Raw genomic sequence first — 21,281 nt, 5'->3', positions numbered from 1 at the left:
GGGCGGGTCATAGCTTCAGTATCCTAGGGGAAAACATGGGCGGTTTGGCTCAGATACTACTGAATGATGCGCATCAGGGGGATTTAGATGTATACGCAATAGTGACTGAAAAATAAGTGGGTATACACCTTATACCACCGTGTATCCTGGACTACACCACTGTCTTGTACAACTTCACTAGTTTGATAAAACTATAATACAACATCTCTTTCTATTAATTTACATGGTTTGACCTCTTGATTAATTGTGTTTCCAGAGAAAATAGAAGTCATTTATCCAAGTCGACAACAAAATATTAGAAATAATTCTGTAATTTAATGATGTTAAATAATAGACTGTTACTTAAAGTGTTAATGTTGTGTTGTTGTTGGGAATGAGTCATTTGAGGGTTTGGAAGATTATTAAGTTTGTGCCTCTGCTTTTGTAGCTTTTTGATTGTGATGGCGTTTAGTTTACTAAACCCCCTAAAGTCATTTCCTTTCACGCACCAACTGAAAATAGTTTCAATTTTCCTAGTTTGAATATGAGCTAATATTAGTCTTCAAAAATCCATCCCTGAATGCCTCCACTCTTCCTCTGGCCTTGAAGCCTGCACATCTAAGTGCTTTTGAAATGATGGCAGCAGGGAGAAGGCGCTTTGCAAATGAGATCTCAGTATACTTGGTGATCCATCCCTTGTGTTTCCGCCCGATTTTATTTCATGCCCCCCACCTCCTCCCCTCTCCCTTCTCTGAATTGAAGCCTTTGAAGATCATTGGCATGTGAAAGAGCCATTTTTGTCAGTTTCATAGTTTGTTGACAGAGCTACACACACACACTCACAGAAAAATGCAAAGATGCAAACAAACAATATCAGGGCTTTTCGGAACTTGACAATGCACTGCAGTGAACTGAACTTCACCGCCTAAGTCGAACTCTAACCGTTTCTCATTAAACCTAAAAAAAACAGCCGAAAATTAAGATATATCATTCACCATTACAACCTTCTGTTCCTCCATTTGCTGTTCAGGCCCTGTTTGATCATCAACAGCGAATGTGCTAATTGCTTTCTCTTTGATCCCCTGGCGTCTTGGAGGTCCTCCCTGGACCAGGATGGAGCCGCTCTCCTCCACTCCCCTTCTTTTTCCCTTTAAGTAGTCTAAACAAATTGTTAGCATAATGTTTCTTAATCAATTAGCATCATATTTCCTTTGCCGTTCTCTGGCCCGAACTGCAGACGGTTGTCTCAGATGTTATTTAGATCTTTAGCATCAACATGTCCCCAGTCTAAACCTCAGCCCTTAATTATAATACGATGCAGGGCCCAGTGCCAGACAGGAATGGAAGCAAACTTGGCAAATGGATGCTTTTAAAGGCCTGCAGGTTTGCATTTGTTTTGTTTTTTTTCCCACATGCCTGGCATTAAATATCAAAAAGCTACACAGTGACAAATTATTTCAGTCTGGTGGTGAAAACCAAAAAATTGCACAAATATTTGTAGAAATACAGGTGAAAACAAAAACCACAGAGGATTGTATGGCTTGTACCCGTAAGACAACCTTTTGTCATTGCTCCGTTAGGCACCCTGAAGCACTGTTTTTCAGCCTTGGGGTCCGGATCCCACGTGGGGTCACCTGGAATTCAAATGGGGTCACCTGAAATTTCTAGTAATTGATTTAAAAAAAAAAAAAAATTACTAATAAAAAAATATATGGTGAGTTGACAGAGACAATCACAATCCATAAAAGACATGACAACTGTGAAGCTGAAACTGAAGCACTGTGGTTCTGTTTATCTGTCAAATGTTCATTGTGGTCGGTTTCAGATGCTCTTTCATAATTCAGTTTGAGTTCTTGTTTGTTCAGTATTAATTGTCAGCCTTGTAAATTCAAACTGGACTGACTGTACATATCCTGACCAAGGAAAATCAAATTCTCACTTTGTGCAGTAATCTACACCTGGCTTTTCTGCCTCCGTCCATAATAATATACATTATATAGACTAAATGTCATCTAAAATTAACGTTTATTTGCAACATAATATAGAAGAAAATGTCTCTGTTTTGAATGTGTGTGGTCATCAGAAATTTTTGATGTTAAAATGGGGTCACAAGCCAAAAAAGGTTGGGAACCACTGCCCTAAAGTATTGTACTGAGAACAGAGTGTAAATGGTTCCACCCAAATCCCTCTCTGGGTCCTATATCTTACAAAAAAAAAAAAAAAAGCACTTGAACCTTTTCTTTAAAAAGAGCAAAACAGTTCTAGGTAGGACCACAACCCTTCAGGAAGAACCCTGCTGGAATACTTTGAAGAGTGCACCCTGAATGCATCCTTGAAGTTAATATAAAAGATAAGAAAAAAAAACATTCCTCTTGATGTGAGAGTTAAACCGAAAACGAACTGTAATCTGTAGCTTCAGGCAATAGCAAAGGGCCACTGTACATATGATTTCACGTTTTTTTTCCAGCACTGGATTTTATTTATTTTTTTATCCTACTAAACCAATTCAAACACGAGGATGTCAAAGCCACTTACTTGTGAAAAGCGTGAGCAGGCGACAGCTTACATAATAATCTGCTTATTCTGTGAGAGAGCTGCATATATTGTAGCCTGCACCTGGAACAGCTCATTCCAAGTGTTGGCCTGTGATTTCCTTTTCCACCGCTTGAGCCAATTGCTTGTGCGCCTGGAGCACTGACACATTAGCATGGCGAGAGTTGAGGAGATGTCAAATCGAGTCCCCATTTGAGAAACAACAACCCAGGAGGGCTGTGTCACCAGCCTCATGAGAAAAAAAACACCATTGTTGGCAGTGACATTTATCACGTATTTATTATCTTGCCCTCCCATGTAGCTAATTTCAACCCACCTTTGTCTTCCTGTCCTCTGCTCAGCCTGATGCCCGTTTTTAATCACTTGAATAGACTTCAGGTAAACACTTCTGGTTGGCTTGGTGTGTTCATGGCTGATTTCTCTCTGTGGTCTTTGTCTGGTTGTCAGCGGAGAAACGGCATTGTGCTGGGCACGTCCATGCTGTCTCGGCTGAGCCACAAGCGACTGATGGCGAATTTCCAGGTGGAGGCCGAACGTGGGGAGCAGGACCTGTACCGCTGCATCACCTCGTCACTAAGGGGCGCCGCGGTCTCCAATTTTGGCGAACTCATCGTCAGAGGTAAGGCAAGGCAAGGCAAGACAAGGCAAGTTTATTTGTATAGCACATTTCAGCAACAAGGCAATTCAAGGTGCTTCACACAGGACATTGAAATAAAAAGAAACACATTTAAAACATTATAAAAGAAACATGTAAAAGGTGATTTAAAAACAGCAAGTAAGAAAACAACACATAAAATTAAAAAAAAAATAAAAACACACACATATTAAAGTAAGAGTTGCGGTGTAGAGTTTCAAAAGAAAATATAAAATTTAAAAAGTCAAAAGCCTTTTAGTCAAAGGCAGCAATGAACAGGTGAGTCTTTAACCTGGACTTAAAAGAACTCAGACTCTCAGCAGACCTGATATTTTCTGGTAGTTTGTTCCAGATATACGTAGCATAGAAACTGAACACTGATTCTCCATGTTTAGTTCAGACTTTTGGAACACAGAGCAGACCTGCACCAGATGACCTGAGTGGTCTGGATGGTTCATACTGGACTAGAAGGTCTCTGATGTATTTTGGGCCTGAACCATTCAGTGCTTTATATGCTAGCAAGAGAATTTTAAAGTCTATTCTCTGAGAGACAGGGAGCCAGTGTAGAAACCTCAGAACTGGACTGATGTGGTCCACTCTCTTGGTCTTAGTGAGGACTGGAGCAGCAGCATTCTGGATCAGTTGCAGTCATCGGATAGACTTTTTAGGCAGACCACAGAAGATACTATTACAGTAGCCAACTCGACTAAAGATAAATGTAAAAATAAAAAATAAATAAAAGGTATGTTATCAAGGACATTTACTCAGTATATCAATCAATCAATCAATCAATCAATCAATCAATCAGATTTTATTTATATAACACCAAATCATAGCAAAAGTTATCTCATGTCATCACACTTTACATATCAAGCCAGTCGAAACCAGACTCTCAAGCCAATTTACAGAAACCCAACAGAATCCTCCAGGAGCAAACACTTGTGACTGGTGACATTCAAGGTTATTATCATTAACAAAAAATTAACGAAATGACGAAAACTAGAATTGTAAAAAAATGTTCATTAACTGAAATAAATAAAAACTATAATTAAAAGAAAAATACGATAACTAACTGAAACTGTATTGTGTGTTTACAAAACTAACTAAAACGTATAAAAATTATGGATAAAATTCCCTTCATTTTTGTCTTTGTCAATGTCGGATTGATACAAAAGCGATTTATTTCACTCGAGCAATTTTAGCTACCGGCACCATACAACACTTCACAATCCGTCACTTGTCGTTTTGAGTCGTCTTCTGGTCCCCACTCTACCTGGAAACATGGAGACTAAAGTTGGGAAAAAGTAGCAGAGTCCTGTCTGGGATTCATTTGAATATGACAGAGAAGAAGGTAAAAGATATAAAGAAACTAAAACTAAACTAAAACTAAGCATTTAGAAAAAAAAAAAAAAAGAAAACTAATAAAAACTAGCAAACTAGCTCTAAAAAAGAATTAAAACTAACTGAATTAGAGAAAAAAAGGCAAAACTAAATAAAACTAAACTATAATGAAAAATCCAAAACTATTATAACCTTGGTGACAGTAGCGAGGAAAACCTTCCTTTTAACAGGCAGAAACCTGGAGCAGACCCTGATGACGCAGATTAATGACATTCTTGTGGTTCAAACATATTCTATACGTGAAATCACCTCCTATTACAAAAATGTCTTCATTAATATTAAATTACAATTAAACTGACACTTTGGCATTATATATTCAGGGATAATATTTACGTGTAGTTTGTCTGATATATTTTGCTTGTGAAATGATATACATATTCCAGCCACTCATACGTCAATTAAAGAAAGACAGATAGATAGATAGATAGATAGATAGATAGATAGATAGATAGATAGATAGATAGATAGATAGATAGATAGATAGATAGATAGATAGATAGATAGATAGATAGATAGATAGATAGATAGATAGATAGATAGATAGATAGATAGATAGATAGATTTTTTTTTTTTTTCCAAATTTCCTTTGGACTGTGTGAAATCAGATTTTTTTTGCCATTCCTTCAAACATGGTCTTGAGAAATATTTGGCTTTTAGTGTTTGAGCATGTCCAAAAAGCTGTTTCATAATCTTTCAAACTATGTGTGTTTCTGCTTCCAACAAGAAATGTGTTCTTTTCTTTTGGGCATCCATCTTTTCCCAGAGAGAATCTTTGTTTCTGCCCCAAATGACTGTAGAGGGGAACTGGGTATCACAAACTGCAGCTAAAAACACAACTAGCATACATGTACAGGGTGGGGAAGCAAAATTTACAATGAACATTTAGTTGTTTTTTCTCAGCAGGCACTACGTCAATTGTTTTGAAACCAAACATATATTGATGTCATAATCATACCTAACACTATTATCCATACCTTTTCAGAAACTTTTGCCCATATGAGTAATCAGGAAAGCAAACGTCAAAGAGTGTGTGATTTGCTGAATGCACTCGTCACACCAAAGGAGATTTCAAAAATAGTTGGAGTGTCCATAAAGACTGTTTATAATGGAAAGAAGAGAATGACTATGAGCAAAACTATTACGACAAAGTCTGGAAGATACTATTAAAGAAGAATGGGAGAAGTTGTCACCCCAATATTTGAGGAACACTTGCGCAAGTTTCAGGAAGCGTGTGAAGGCAGTTATTGAGAAAGAAGGAGGACACATAGAATAAAAACATTTTCTATTATGTACATTTTCTTGTGGCAACTATATTTTTAAGACTTTCAGTAGACTAATTGGTCATACACTGTCTTTCAACCCCTGCCTCAAAATATTGTAAATTTTGCTTCCCCACCCTGTATACACAAGAGTGTTTCGAAGACTATTGCATTGCAAGTGTTAATCGGAAAATACTCAGTTCAGGAAAAGTCCTCTTACAACAACATTAAAACTGTGATTCACATGTTGTTATATTACCTTATGTGTGTGGGAGGGGGGTTTAATCATGGGTTGGTCATTACATAATTTCATGGCATTAATTAATACTATCTTATATTACTAGTACTACTGCCATGGTATTGGCCAACTGTAATCTATCTGGGGGAAACAAAAGTAGTCACATATTATGAAGTGTTAATTAGTAAATTGTTGCTGCCAAACACTGAATTTAACACCCACTCATGAAGGAAATTTATTTTTTTCTCTCTCTCTCTCTCACACTCTCTTAACTTGGCATAAAGCCTGGAGGCATGGGGGAAAATTTAGCCTGTCAACATTCAAAGCCATCATGTGGCTAAAATTAGCACTTATGCTAACTACTTAGCACATTGATTTTTTTTTTAGAATTTAATCAGCAAATAAACAAAATTAGCATGCTTTCCAACTTTATTGCGTCTGTTTAATGAAATAAACATTTTATTTCACAAACGGCACTACTGGTTTAGAGGCTTTGCTACCTTAGTCACTGATAGCATTAGCAGGGTACTGGATTCCATTAGCATGCTAGTTAGACCAGCTAGGCCTAATTGGACTGTTTAAAAATGACATGAAATTGTGTACAGCATGTGTTAACATTTATTTAAAGTTCAGTGTGATTATTTTATTGATGTTAACTAATTCTATTTATGAGCTAATAATAATTTAGAAGAGCAGAAGATGTATATTGACAACATAAGAGCCCTGGAGCAAGCTAGCATTAAGTCATCTAAACAGAAATGAATGAGAAATGAAGCCTATTTTGGCCGTTTTTGAGTACTTTTGATTTTGCCTTTATATACTATATAAAGAAATGTTTGCTATATCTATGTTTGGTATCTTTTTTTTTCCAGCACTACTTCATCTATCTCATTTGCCTATTTTTTTTTTCACTTTAACCTACTATATCAACACAAAAGGCCAAAAAACACACAAAAATATAAAATCCGATTAGAAAAATGTATATAATCTATTGCATAAACAACACAAAGATGCTTAATAAACCTTTTCAAATACTTTAAAAGTGAATATTGGTTCCAAATATTAGGTATATAAAATCAAAATTGTAATAAATTAAAGCTATACTCAAATATTTGATATAAAAGCAGATCTTTACATGTTTTGGTGTTTTCTCCAGTTTCCACATCCGATTCAGGTGGGGGTCATTCTCACTCTTACCTGTTAGGCTAATGCAATCTGTGGATTAGAATCTGAGGATTCGGACAGTTTTTCCATTTTGAAAAAGGACAAAAAAATGACAAAGATATGGTCAGAAATATAACAGCTGTTCCACCTCATTTTCATACTTTTATTCATGTTTGTTTGCTCGGACTTCAAACCACCAAATCTACGGTTGTATTTGCTCTATCAATACCAAATAAAAAGTGGGAGAGTGTTTCAAGTCCGCACTTTTGAATGCAATTGTCCAGTGGTCTATGTGACCAACTTCCGATGCTAGGACGTGTTGAAAATATCATGTGATTCAGTCTTGGGGCCGTGACCGTGGACCCCTAAAGGTTAAAAATGGAGTCAGCTAATATCCAAAAAATGTTGTCCAGTAAACTTCTAACTGCAACCAAAAGAGAAAATCAAACATGAAAGCATACAGGCATACACAAATCTTGCATATTCAGCCAATTAGGACAGTGTTTTTCAACCTTGGGGTCGGGACCCCACGTGGGGTCACCTGGAATTCAAATGGGGTCACCTGAAATTTCTAGTAATTGATAAAAAATTAAAACTTACTAATAAAAATTTATATTATTTAGACTAAATGTTGCCAAAAAATAATGTTTATTTGCAACATATTATAGCAAACAATTACACGATCAAAAACAAATTAATTTTAGCAAATAAAATGTCTCTGTTATGAATGTGTGGGGTCACCTGAAATTTCTAATAATTTCTTTTAAAAAATTAAAACTTACTAATAAAAATTTTCATTATATTATCTAAATGTTGTCTAAAATGAGCGTTTATTTGCAACATATTATAGCAAACTATTACACGATCAAAAACAAATTAATTTTAGCCAAAAAAAAAAAAAAAGTCTCTGTTTTGAATGTCTGGGGTCGCCAGAAATTTGTGATGTTAAAATGGGGTCACGAGCCAAAAAAGGTTGGGAACCACTGCATTAGGAACTGTAATTAATTTGAGACATTTAATACTATGGTGTTTAGTTAGCAGTGTGGTCCATTTTTTCAGTAGTTTTAGGCATTAGCTTGGGGACTTTCACCTCTCGCTCATTTCTTTACATTCTCATCCAAGTATGGATACTTCTACCTCCAATAAATAAAAATGCCAGTGGCCAAAAGCTACCCCGAGGCTGCACAACATCCATTTATAAAACACCAGGGAATGGCAGTGGAATTACTATGTATGTCCTTTTTTTTTTTTTATGGTCTCTGGTTACAAGATGAGCTGTAGGTATAAGGACAGTGTAGTCAGAATGAGTAAACAACAGCTCTGTCCTGATATATGCACTCATCTTTACCAGGGCATTATGTGATGAATTAATTAGATGTTCACCAGATTAATCAGTGTCTCGTTAATTGTCAGTGCTCTATTTTTTTTTAATTTTTTTTGGAGGTGGGGGTGCAACAGAATTAGTTTAGCAATTTCTCATGCAAATAAGCCTGTATTCAGTGTCATTATAGTGAAAATTAAGAATTCACAACATTCAGAATCTCTCTTTCTTGCTCTCATGGTACTGATGTGATTAAAAGATTTTTACGACTTAATGCTCTAGCAGAGCAGAAATAATGTTATTGAAAGTGTAAAACAAAAGACAAAATCCATGACAGTAATCCTTGACTTCTCCTTTACTCGCATCACTTGCTTCTCTTCTGCTGAAATTGACTATGTGGCCTGGTTTAATAAGTGTTTTCAAGGGCATGTTTTTATTCCAAGTTTTTTTTTTTTTTTTTGTAGTAATTTTAAAGCAACCACAGTCTGATTAAGCATTAAGATGTATAATAATGTCACATTGCAGTGCCCCCGACACCTATCGCCCCCCCTCAGCTGCTTCGGGCAGGCCCCACCTATCTGATCATCCAACTCAACACCAACTCCATCGTCGGGGACGGACCTGTCATTCGTCGGGAGATTCAGTACCGGGCCAGCCAGTCCACGTGGATGGAGACTCATGGTGTCGGCTCGCTCACATATAAGGTGTGGCATCTGGAGCCTGACACTGAGTACCACATCAGTGTCCTACTCACCCGGCCTGGGGAAGGGGGCACCGGAGCACCTGGACCCCCACTGATCAGCAGGACCAAGTGTGCAGGTCAGTCAGATCGGCTTGGATTATACATGACAGGTTGAACACAGACTGATACTATTGAAACTGGTGTTGTCGAGCTCTTGGTTGAAAATTATCACTTTTTGACAGCACCATCTTCGTACCATCTTGGTGGTTCTAAGGATCTTTAGGGTAAACCAGATGGATGTGCAGTTGTGGAAAAAATTATTAGTCGACCCTTGGTCTAATTCTTGCTCACAAGGTGGGCAACAATGTTATTTTAGATTTTAAGTCAAATCTGGTGATTTTGCTGTATTTCCCAACATGATATTCAAATGAGTTCAAGTCAAAGGTCATGTCTGGTCAGTATATGGAGCTGGATACGTATTAAAGACACTATTTAAGTCAGGGGTGTCAAACTCATGTTAGTTCAGGGGCCACATAAAGCCCAATATGACCTGCAGTGGGCAGGATCATTAAAATAATAACATAATAATACATAAATAATGTCAATTCCAAAATTTGTATGTCTAATTTCTATGTTTTAGAGTGAAAAAAGTAAGAATATGTTATCAAAATTTCTACATGTACAAACTATCTTTTAAAAAAAAATGTGGAAAAACATGAACCATGACCAAAATTAAATTTATTAAGAAAAAAAGTGCAATTTTTAAAATTTACGTTCTTATTTGGCCTCAGCTTCTCATTTTTACATGTTCATTACAACATACAGATCACAGTGGATCTACAAATGCACAAAACATTTAATAACAGACAGAATATTGGTACAGTTACTCTTAAATCTCTTAAGACATTTCAGGTTGTTCATATTTGTTCAGGTTTTTCACATTTTTTGTAAAAGGCTGGATAATAAATGTAAACAATTTTGTGTAATTTTCCTTTTTTTTTTTTACACTAAAACAAAGAAAAATATGTGGTTTTCGTTATTTATACTTTATTATGATAGTATTTTACTGGTCTGACCCACTTTAGATGGAAGTGAACTACATTTATTTTGACATGTTTGATTGTTAATATCTTCAGTGTAATTTTTGTATTTCACTAATTCATCCCGCGAGCCGGATTGGACCCTTTGGCGGATTGGTTTTGGCCCCCGGGCCACATGTTTGACACCCTTGATTTAAGTATTATATGCATGAATGATATACAGTTGCAGAAAAAATTATTAGACCACTCTTGTTTTCTTCAGTTTTCTTATTCATTTTAATGCCTGGTACAACTCAAGGTACATTTGTTTAGACAATTATAATGATAACGACAAAAACAGCTCTTAAGAATTTATTTTCAGAGCTGATCTCTATCCATTTTCCATGTTTTCTTGATAATAACCAAAATCACTTCAGTTCTTCCATCAGTATCTATGACATTGTACTGACAAAAACAGTGCTTTTAGACATTCCATGTTTTTTTTCTGTCTATTTTAGTCACATGATACACACAGGAGTTAGGACTTGATTGCATACACTGGAAAAAATCCAAATTTTACCAAATGTATTTTTCTCATTTCTTGCCAAAATATCTCATCACACTGAAAATAAGACTTAATCACCTAAAGAGTAACTTTTCAGTGAGATATAAGAACTTATTTTTAGACAATAATCTTATTTCAAGAAATCTTACTAAGATAATTTTCACTTGTTTCATTGGCAGATTTTTTTTTTTTTTTTTTTTTTTTTTTGCTTATTTCAAGATATTTTTGCTTAACTCAAACAAAAAAAGTGAAAATTATCTTGGTAAGATTTCTTGAAATAACATTTTCAAGAGCTATTGTCTAAAAATAAGTTCTTATATCTCACTGACAAGTTACTCTTTAGGTGATTATGTCTTATTTTAAGCATGATGAGATATTTTGACTAGAAATAAGAAGAATTTACTTGGTAAGATTTAGATTTTTTCCAGTGCAACCATTGTTTTTGATGAAATTTGATGGTCTGATATTTTTTTTCCGCGACTGGAAATGGTTACAGAAATGTGAATGTTTCTCTGTTAATCTGTCTCAGATCTGTATTTGCAACAGACAATGAAGGTTTGAGAAGGTCAGCTCTGGGAAAGGCATGACATATATTTGAGTAGATACCCCACTGAATAGCTTCACAATGTTCAGTATAAATACAGAAAAGCCATGCATTTACAGGTATTCTGCAACTGGTGTACATTCATTTTAACATTCTCAATGCATAATTCTGACATAATTGGAGATAATGACTACACCTGGGCTGTTGTTACAATTTTCCTTTTTTTTTTTTTTTTTTTTTTTTTTAACACAAAGTGGTCAACAGAGCATAAAGAATTGAAAAAAAAATAGAAACTGATAATACGTAGTTTCCAGGGCATTAACTCAATTGTGAATTTGCATAATTGTTTCTAATTATGCTTATTCAATATGACTATTTATTTACTTAATGTGCCCAACAACTGCAAAAAAATTACTCACAAGGAGTTTGAACTGTTAAACGCTCAGCAGCAAATGATCGGTACAACATAAGAACTAAAATATGAGCACATCAAAACAGTTGAGTTTTTATTATGCATGCCCACACATTTATCAATAATGGCAATTACATAACAGCAGACACAAAAGATGCCAAATCAAAGACCAGGTAATAACTTAATTATGTGTCAATTATAGTTAGGAAGAATTTACCAGAATCGACTGCGGAAATAAATAACTGGTAAATAAATAAATAAATAAATAAATGTTTACAGAGACGTTAATAATGAGCATGTTGTGAACACACAAGCCTGCAGACAGTGAGCATTCTCTGTTTTATTAGTGTTTTGTGCTGTTTCTTTCATTTAGATACTCAAATTCAACAGTATTTCATTTGAAGTCAAAATCGTTCTTTTATGACAGTATTGTTTTTTTCACCCCTGTGGTACGTGGGAGGATATCGGCTGCATAATCAGCTATCGGAGTTTCCTTGCTCCAACTGGTCATTATTGTATTGGCCTTTAAAAAGCCACTATTGATCAACCTCTAGAACAAAGAACCATTGACTTGTTTTAAGATGAATAAGAGTTTGGATGTCCACTGCTCACATCATTGATGTCATGTGGAATTCTGTGTTTGAAGAAGGAAGGTCCTGAGGGTCAAGTGAAGGTCATTCCTTGCTTATATTTACTCCTGTGGATGTTCACATGTTTGTTTTCAGCTGTGAGTCGAAGCTCTTGGTTGTAAATTGTTTTCACTGTTTGACTGATGGCGCCATCTTCTTGACGTCTTTGAGGTTCTTAGGATCTAAGGATGGATGGAAATGATTTAGATCTGGGGTGCTGATAAGGGGGGGCTGACAAATTCATGGGGCCCAGTATTTGTGGGGGGCCCATGGAGTAGTGGAGGGGGTCCAGGGGATACAGGTTAGAAGTTGTGAAAATTTCCGTGTAAGATCCACTGTATAAGAGAGGCATAGAAGTCGGGAATTGGACATTCAAAGCATCTAGCGTAAGTGACGTTATGTGTTTAGCTTTGGGAAAGGTGTGGCAGATATTTGGGTAGATACTAAACACACTGAATAACTTGAAAAAAAATTCAATACAAAAGCAGAGACGTCATGTAAGTAGAGGTCTGTAGAAGAATGCAAAGGGGATAGTGTTAACATTCTTGTTGCGTAATTCTGATATAATTGGAGATAATGACTACACCTAGGCTAGCTTTTTACAGATCACAGAGAACTGAAATGATGGTCTTGAAATAATAAAGAGAAAAGCTAAGATTCAGAAATGAGAAAGTGCTCACAGACAGTGTTTGGCAGTTTTCATTAATAAGCTGTGAAATACTGTTTACAGTGAATTAACAAAGTGTCACCCGAACTTAATGTAGAGCAGACGCATCCAAAAAAAAAAGCAAAGCTAATTTTATAACAGAAAAAAAGACAATTTCATATCATCGTACTCGCCATAAATCTAAATGTGAAGTGTAATTAGATATTTGCTGTGGGACTGAATGCACACGGGGAAGCATCAGCACTAAACAACAAAAAGAGAAGAGCCTCTTTGTAGTCTGCTATCACACATACAAGAACCATTGTTTTCATTGTCTGTTCCCACTCTGCTACTCGGAGATTCACCCGAGATGTGAGCTGCAGCTGGAAACTGCATCAGACTGTTTCAACGCATCACTTAGCACCTTCTAGTTTGCCTGCAGCCACAGAAAAACAGAAGGCGGGTTTGTTGTTATTGCAGTGTGGAGGGCGTCTGATGCTTTCTGTTCAAGCGGGGTTTATGGCTGATAAAAACACATATTTATACAAACTCAGACATGTTTTTGGTTTGTTGACATCTATGTTCAGGTGTGTGCAAGACGGGGACTGTGGGAGAACGTTGATTTGAGAGGATTCATGGCTGATCGTCATTATTTTTCATCATTTTCAGACATTATATAAACTAAGAATGCACCGATGCCAGTATCAGGTCCGATACTCAGTGTGTGTACTCGTACTCGTAAAAGTACTCCAATACAACTGCACTGATACCACTTACAGCAGTGAGACATTTGCAGTTCAGTGCAGCAGGTACGCAGTGGAGGAGTAATGTCAGCAGTGTGGAGAATTTTCAAAATAAATGACGGTGACAAAAGTAACACTGACTGAAAGTTACGTTAAAGACATAGACAGCATTGGCAATTTTTCAAAGACTGCAAGGGAAGCTCAGCTTCCCCTAAAATTACGAAAATTAAATGATTAAATATGTAAATATTAAATATGTTGTGTTGAGATTTCATTGACTACAAATGTGTTAGAACACGTTCATCTCACAGAACGAGTTTGTTCAGAATCAGCTTTATCGCAAATCAACAGACTCGATGTTGTTCACTTCTCATACATTCCTGTTGCGCTGTTTTCTCATACGATCTCTGCTCAGTGCATTTGTCCGTAGACGCTCAGCGTCCATGCACTTCAATGGGACTGAGTGGAAAAGTTTTTTTTTCATTGCCTCAAAACTGGACGGTAATTGGATAAATGCCACGATGTTGTCCCGCCCCCGGACGCTTGGTGTCTCTGGGGGTGAATGGAGCTGTGGGCGGAGCTTGGCCGGGCTGGACGCTGAGCTTCCACGTGCTGATTGGAGGATCAGTTGAAAGGCTGAATCCCATTTGATTGACAGCTATTTTCAGATCTACTCCTTCACTGACAGTTCAGTTTAATACCGTCGCACATTCTGCTGTGAAATGGAGAGAAACCACTGCGAAATTACTTGTTCATTTCTTGCACTGTAAATAAAACACACTCATTGTACTTCCTTGTTTCAGTTTAACATAATTTCAACATTTTCTTGTTTCAGTTACATTACTTAATCATTTCTTGTTCGAGTTTATTATCGTTTTGTACATAGTTAAATCAATCATACTGTTGGCTAGGTAGGAGTGAACTAGTTATCAAGTCCCTGGAAAAGAAGCCTACTTCATTCAACTTAAACTTTTTTGTACTTTCAACTATGTCTACAAATTAGTAGAATATACTTAACATTTTATAGTAATGTAACACAACTTAAAACATTTAAGTACAATATAATCAAAGCATTTTAGTAAATACACAGTCTGGGCTTACAGTGTATAGGCTAAAACCTGCTTTGAGTTCAACTAGATTAGCTTCTCAGAGCAGGAGGCAGTGTTATGAACGCTCTCATATTCGAAGTCATGTCCTCTCACTGCCTCTCATCTGTTTTTTAGCCGCTACGCTGCTCATCTGGGTGAAAAAAAAGCGCCCTGCTGTTATGTCGAGTCGACGGCATGACGTCGCTGTCACCTGCCACCCTCTTTGATCCACTCTTCTCACTGTCTTCCAGTCGCCCACCTCCTGTCAACTCCCATTGCTCACATCTGAAGCTTTATCCCCGGGGAGAAAACAGCAGACAGCGGCGGCCCTGTGACACAAAAACTCCAGATGAATTTGTTTTCCTAATATGTCACAGAGAGCCACTTCTTTTAGCACATAGGCTCTTCTTTTTGGACAGGCATTCAGCGTGACATTTCATACTCGCTGGTGCAGAGGATTGCGGTCCCATGTGGCCGTTGTTGAAGGTAGCCAGCCGTACCAAGACCCCGTTCAGATGCTAAACGAATGACGAGTCCGTTTTATTTGCACGCTTAGTATGTGATTGGAAAAAAAAAAAAAAAAAAAATGCAAGCAAGGCCGAGATGAAGATGTGTCACCTGTTTAACTTGTCCTTCATACATCTTAACCATTTGCTTAAAAGACACTTTGTGTAGAGTTTTTATAGATGTTTTTGTGACTTTAGACCAGAGTTTCTCAACCTTTATTGAGCAAACACCCCTTTACATGACCATGAACCCCCCCCTGGACGGATGTTACCACTGAAGATGGGGGTGGGGGTACTGCGACGTACCTTATTGTGGAGGACCAGGGGTGGGGGGAACGGTAATTTGCATTAACATAACATGCTTGATACTGATACTTATACAGACTAACACCCCCATTTTGGTCTCGGCACATCCTTCTCAGCTTTCTCGTTCCAAGCCCCCACTCACTCACTCACTCACTCACTCACTCACTCACTCACTCACTTACTCTCTCTCTCTCTCTCTCTCTCTCTATCTATCTATTCTAATATCAAACATTTGAGAGGTATTCTGACTGGAATTTCCTCTCTGTTGTAAGATTAAACCACCATAAAAACTGAATCAAATGATAATTTTATTTTAGATTTTTTATATTCAACCCATAAAGACCCAGTGTTACTTTTGTCTCCATATTTAACATTTCTGAAGTGATTTATCACAATTTGTTATGACACAATCCTCTGTATTTTGTGTTTTTTTCCCAGTGAAAATCAGGTATTTTCCTATATTTAATTTATTGATTATGCAGATTTTCATAAAAGTTTAGATTGAAGTTGAGGGGTATTATATCAGAAACAAAGAAAACAGAAGAAAAAGTAACTTTTTCAGCAAAAGATATCATTAACTGCAAAAACCAAGTGTTTCCATCAACTGTTAGTGATCCAACTCTATAGGTTTTATCGGTGAATCAATGTTGTAGAAGATGATAGTGTTTCCACGGTAACTACAGAGCCTCTTAACATCCAAATCTATCTATCTATCTATCTATCTATCTATCTATCTATCTATCTATCTATCTATCTATCTATCTATCTATCTATCTATCTATCTATCTATCTATCTATCTATCTATCTATCTATCTATCTATCTATCTATCTATCTATCTATCCATCCATCCATCCATCCATCCATCCATCCATCCATCCATCCATCCATCCATCCATCCATCCATCCATCCATCCATCCATCCATCCATCCATCCATCCATCCATCCATCCATCCATCCAGGGATTTTCATCAAATTTTGCACAAACCTCTACTTTGACACAAGGATGAATTTTAACTTGTTACTTCTGCTAAACCTCAAAGATTTTACCAATAACAAGTTGATTCAGTAGAGCAACAATAAATGCCTTCATTCTCCAGTATCCAATTAACTGCCAGATATTTTAATAATTGATTAAGAGTTTAAAAAAAAACAAAAAACATTTTCAAGCTGAAAGTGTTATCTTGACCTTTTTTGAGACACTAATTTTCATTTTTCATCATTTTCTAACATTTTATGAAACCAAACAATTTGTCAGTTAATTGAGAAAGTAATCAACACCTTAATTAACAGTTAAAACAAAAATTAGCTGCAGTAGATTTCATATATTCAGCACAACATCTGCTACAAAATAAAATGATGAAGTTATGACTTTCATATCCAAAAGATCAAAAGTCGAATTAACTGTGATAATAGTATTGTGTAAAAAAAAACAAAAATAATAAAATGAAGCTTTTGTGATTATTATCCAGCACAATCATCCTCCTCAAAGTAGTATCTAAGATCAGGCAGAGTGTTTTTCCACTGGAAAGGCTTACAGGAGTTGAACATGTCAATATCATTACAACTTTCATTTCAATTTTTAAAAAAAACGCTTAATGCTGTAAAATTCCTTCAAAGTCATCACTACATACATTATAGAAATCTAACAGGCATCGATGTAAACCGACACTTGATTTATTCACAGAGGCAAGACAGCCGCGGGGCGCTAATTCTAGTTTGCATCAATTACTGCATCCTTCAATTATTTCCTGAAAATGAGGCAATACTGAGACATTTGTGATATGTTACAGCTTTCTAACATCTGAAGTGCTGTACTGGTCTTAAATTCACATTGCGGTTACTTTACAGAGGTAAGCTGACTGTGTTTGTCTGTTGTTCTGCAGTACAATCTGGCCCAATGATTATATTTCCATATCTCAGATACTAGACCAAATGATTCCAATCAGGGTTATTAAACATCTAAAACTGAACTGGTTATCAAAAAATGGTTTCACTATTATCCAAAACCAGAAAAAGTAAAAAATAACATGGCCTACAACAGTGGTTCCCAACCGTTTTTGGCTCGTGACTCCATTTTAACATCAGAAATTTCAGGTGACACCCGGCATTCAAAATAGAGACTTTTTTTTGTTGCTAAAATTAATTTGTTTTTGATCATGTAATAGTTTGCTGCACTATGTTGCAAATAAATGTTAATTTTAGACAACATTTAGGCTATATAACAGTGTTTTTTCAACCTTGGGGTCGGGACCCCACGTGGGGTCACCTGGAATTCACACGGGGTCGCCTGAAATTTCTAGTAATTGATTAAAAAAATTAAAATTTACTAATAAAAGTGTACATTATATAGCCTAAATGTTGCCTAAAATTAACGTTTATTTGCAACATATTATAGCAAACTATTACACGATCAAAAACAAATTAATTTTAGCAAAAAAAAAGTCTCTTTTTTGAATGTCTTGGGTCGCCTGAAATTTCTAATAATTTAAAAAAATAAATAAATACAAATAAAAAATTACTAATTAAAATTTACATAATATAGTCTAAATGTTGCCTAAAATTAATGTTTATTTGCAGCATATTATGGCAAACTATTACACAATCAAAAACAAATTAATTTTAGCCCAAAAAAAAGTCTCAGAAATTTGTGATGTTAAAATGGGGTCACGAGCCAAAAAAGGTTGGAAACCTCTGCTATATAATGTAAATTTTTATTAGTAAGTTTTAATTTTTTATCAATTACTAGAAATTTCAGGCAACCCCATTTGAATTCCAGGCGACCCCACGTAGGGTCCCAACCCCAAGGTTGAAAAACACTGCGCTACAATGACCAGTAAAATATAAAATGAAACATAATGTAACTGCAGGTTAAACCATCTTCATTTTCATTAGTAGACTATTTAAGGTTTCCTCCAGGTTTATCTCCAGATGCTCATTTCTGAGCTCTGATAATGTTAATGTTTCCTGAAGAATTAATTAGCTTTGAACAATAAGGGACCTTTAATAAATAATGGTTTTATAAATCATTATTCTATCCTGCATTTTTCAGTCTCTATGTTTGAAGGCATTTCTCATAATATAGGAAAAACTAAAGTCAACTTAAAATATCAAAATTGAAAACTTTCAAGTATTTATGGACTTTTAACATGAACTAAAACTAAGCTAAAAAGAAAAAGAAAAGAAAAAACTAAATCTTGGATTGGAAAATTGGATACAAGGTCGGATCAGATAAGAACTGTCTCGCCTCAGTTCAATGTAAGTCAAAACTGATGAGTTTCTCAGAAAACACAGATAAAATGAGAAATTCTTTCATCCATCAAACACAAGTAAATAGTTGAATTGTACATGTGCTGTATGTAATTATCTTTTCATCTATTTTCTGATTCGGAGACTATCCCAGCTACCTATGGGTGGACATGTGGTACAGTCTGGAAGTGGTTCCAGTTCATCTCAGGGCACCATTCACTTTCACACTTACAATTCAGAGTGATTTAGATTGACCAGTTAACCTGTAGAGTCTGTCTTTGGAGGATGGGAGTTAACTGGAGTCCCCCCCCCCCCCCCCCCCCCCCCCCCCCCAGTGAGAACTCCTACAGACAAAAGGAGAACATGCAAACTCCTCACAAAAAAAGCCCACTGGAATCAAACCCAGGACCATCTTGATGTGAGGTGATGGTGCTAACCACTCACATATCAGGGTTCTCGCAAGGTCTTAAAAAGTATTAAAAGCCTTGAATTTACAAATCTGCATTTAATACCTTAAAAAAAGTCTGTAAAAGGCATTACATTTGATAAGGTAGTCTTAACTTATGTTGCCATAAACTTTTTCACTGTATTGTGTTTAAATGTGTCTGGGAAATGTCCAAGATGCAAAGAAAGTAATGTTTGTCAGTTCTACTCATTCCAACCCGACAATTTATACTGAAACTAGAAAAGCACTCGGAGAGCACAGACCTCTGCCAAGGCGGATCAGTGACACCCCCCCCCCCCCATGTTTGTCTGTCTGTCTGTCTGCCTTAGCGGAGGTGTGCGCTCTCTTTTCTAGAAAAGCACTCACAGAGCGCAGACCTCCGCCAAGGCAGATCACTGCCCCCCCACCCCCGATCACCACCAAAATGTAATCCTTTGTTTCTTGTGTCATTATCAACATTTCCTGAAATTTTCATCCAAATCCATCCGTAACTTTTTGAGTTATCTTGCATACAGACAGACAGACAAACAGACAGACAAGCCAACGCTGACAAAAACATAACCTCCTTCGCAGAGGTAATTAGGAACCAATTATTGCTAACTTTGCTGCCCCTGATGAGAAATTATCACAGAACAATCAGTTCTGTGTACAGTATGTATGCAATATTTAATCTCTGCTGATGTAAATAAATACATTTTTCTAAATTCTAGGAATCACAAATTTTTTGCCAGTACAGCCGTGAAGTAGGCTTTGAAATAGGTATTAAATTCCATGCTAAGTAGTCTTAAAAAGTTCTTAAAAATTCTTAAGTTGAACTTGTAGAAAGCTGTAGGAACCCTGTATATACAATTACACATAATGTCACTTGCGTTAGGTGCTTAGAACATCTGATTCCTGTCTTCTATGTCTGTATTATACAGCGGATCCGCTGTATTATACAGCGGATCTTACAGGACATTTTCACAACTTCTAACCTGTATCCACTGGACCCCCTCCTCTGCTCTATGGGCCCCCCCACAAATGCTGGGCCCCATGAATTTGTCATGTTTACCCCCCCTTATCAGCACCCCAGGTAATATATGTGAGAAACATGTATATATATATATATATATATATATATATATATATATATATATATATATATATATATATATATGTTTTTTTTACATTAAACTAGTAATAAAGACATATTCTCAGGAGATCTGCTCACTTTTGTGAAAGCTTGCGACGAATTTTGGTGCAATACCGTTTCTACGCTGGAATCTCCATTTGTTCCCTCTAAGTTACAGTAGTACATCTTTTTTTCTGGGCTACCCAACACAAATGCAGGTTATATTTTATAAAGCTACAGCGAATTAATATGATTTATCATGAAGATTTGCATTCAGAGATATTGATATGTGCAGAAACTCAGGGGAAATCTGAGTGTCAGCAGTCAAAGCCAGTATGGTTTCTCCAGTAAGTACCAGGGTATTCACTGATAGTCCATCATAATTCCAACATAGCTGCTAGAAGGAGGGACTGGCCTCCGTGGCAGCTCGGCGAGGCAGCTGTTAAAGATGAGGAGGACGAGATGAAATGTGTCGACCCAAAGGGACTCTCCTTCATTCGTCTTTTTTTTCCCTTGTTCCCTGTTCATCTCATATCCAGCCCTCTCTTCCCTCCTTCGCTGCCTGTGCCTTTGGCTAATCCCTCTGATTAGGCTAATCAGGCTGGATGTCAGCGAGGGGCAGGACTGGTGGAGGACTGGTGGGCAGAGACGAGAGGACAGAGCCCGATGCTGTGCTGCAGCTGTAATGATGAGTAATGGTTTCTTGAGCAGAAAGTGAATCTTTGCTGGCAGAGGTGGTTAGCAGAAGTGGACCGTTAAACAAAGCTGAAGTTCAATATTAGATGCA

The 21,281-nt window shown here is 36.6% G+C and overlaps 1 protein-coding gene across 5 annotated transcripts in view; it reads left to right on the top strand.

Moving 5' to 3' along the window:
* The window catches only part of ptprua (protein tyrosine phosphatase receptor type Ua), a 575,321-nt gene that overhangs the window by 343,703 nt on the left and 210,337 nt on the right, over positions 1 to 21,281 (top strand). For all 5 annotated transcript variants that reach the window (XM_030147519.1, XM_030147516.1, XM_030147518.1 and 2 more), the window contains exons 6-7: positions 2,980 to 3,151; positions 9,075 to 9,368. In XM_030147519.1, coding sequence (XP_030003379.1) covers positions 2,980 to 3,151; positions 9,075 to 9,368 — 466 coding nt within the window. The remainder of the gene's footprint in view (positions 1 to 2,979; positions 3,152 to 9,074; positions 9,369 to 21,281) is intronic.

Source organism: Sphaeramia orbicularis, chromosome 11 (genome assembly GCF_902148855.1).
Source record: "Sphaeramia orbicularis chromosome 11, fSphaOr1.1, whole genome shotgun sequence".
Classification (NCBI taxonomy): domain Eukaryota; kingdom Metazoa; phylum Chordata; class Actinopteri; order Kurtiformes; family Apogonidae; genus Sphaeramia; species Sphaeramia orbicularis.
This window is presented reverse-complemented; position numbering and strand designations above follow the sequence as displayed.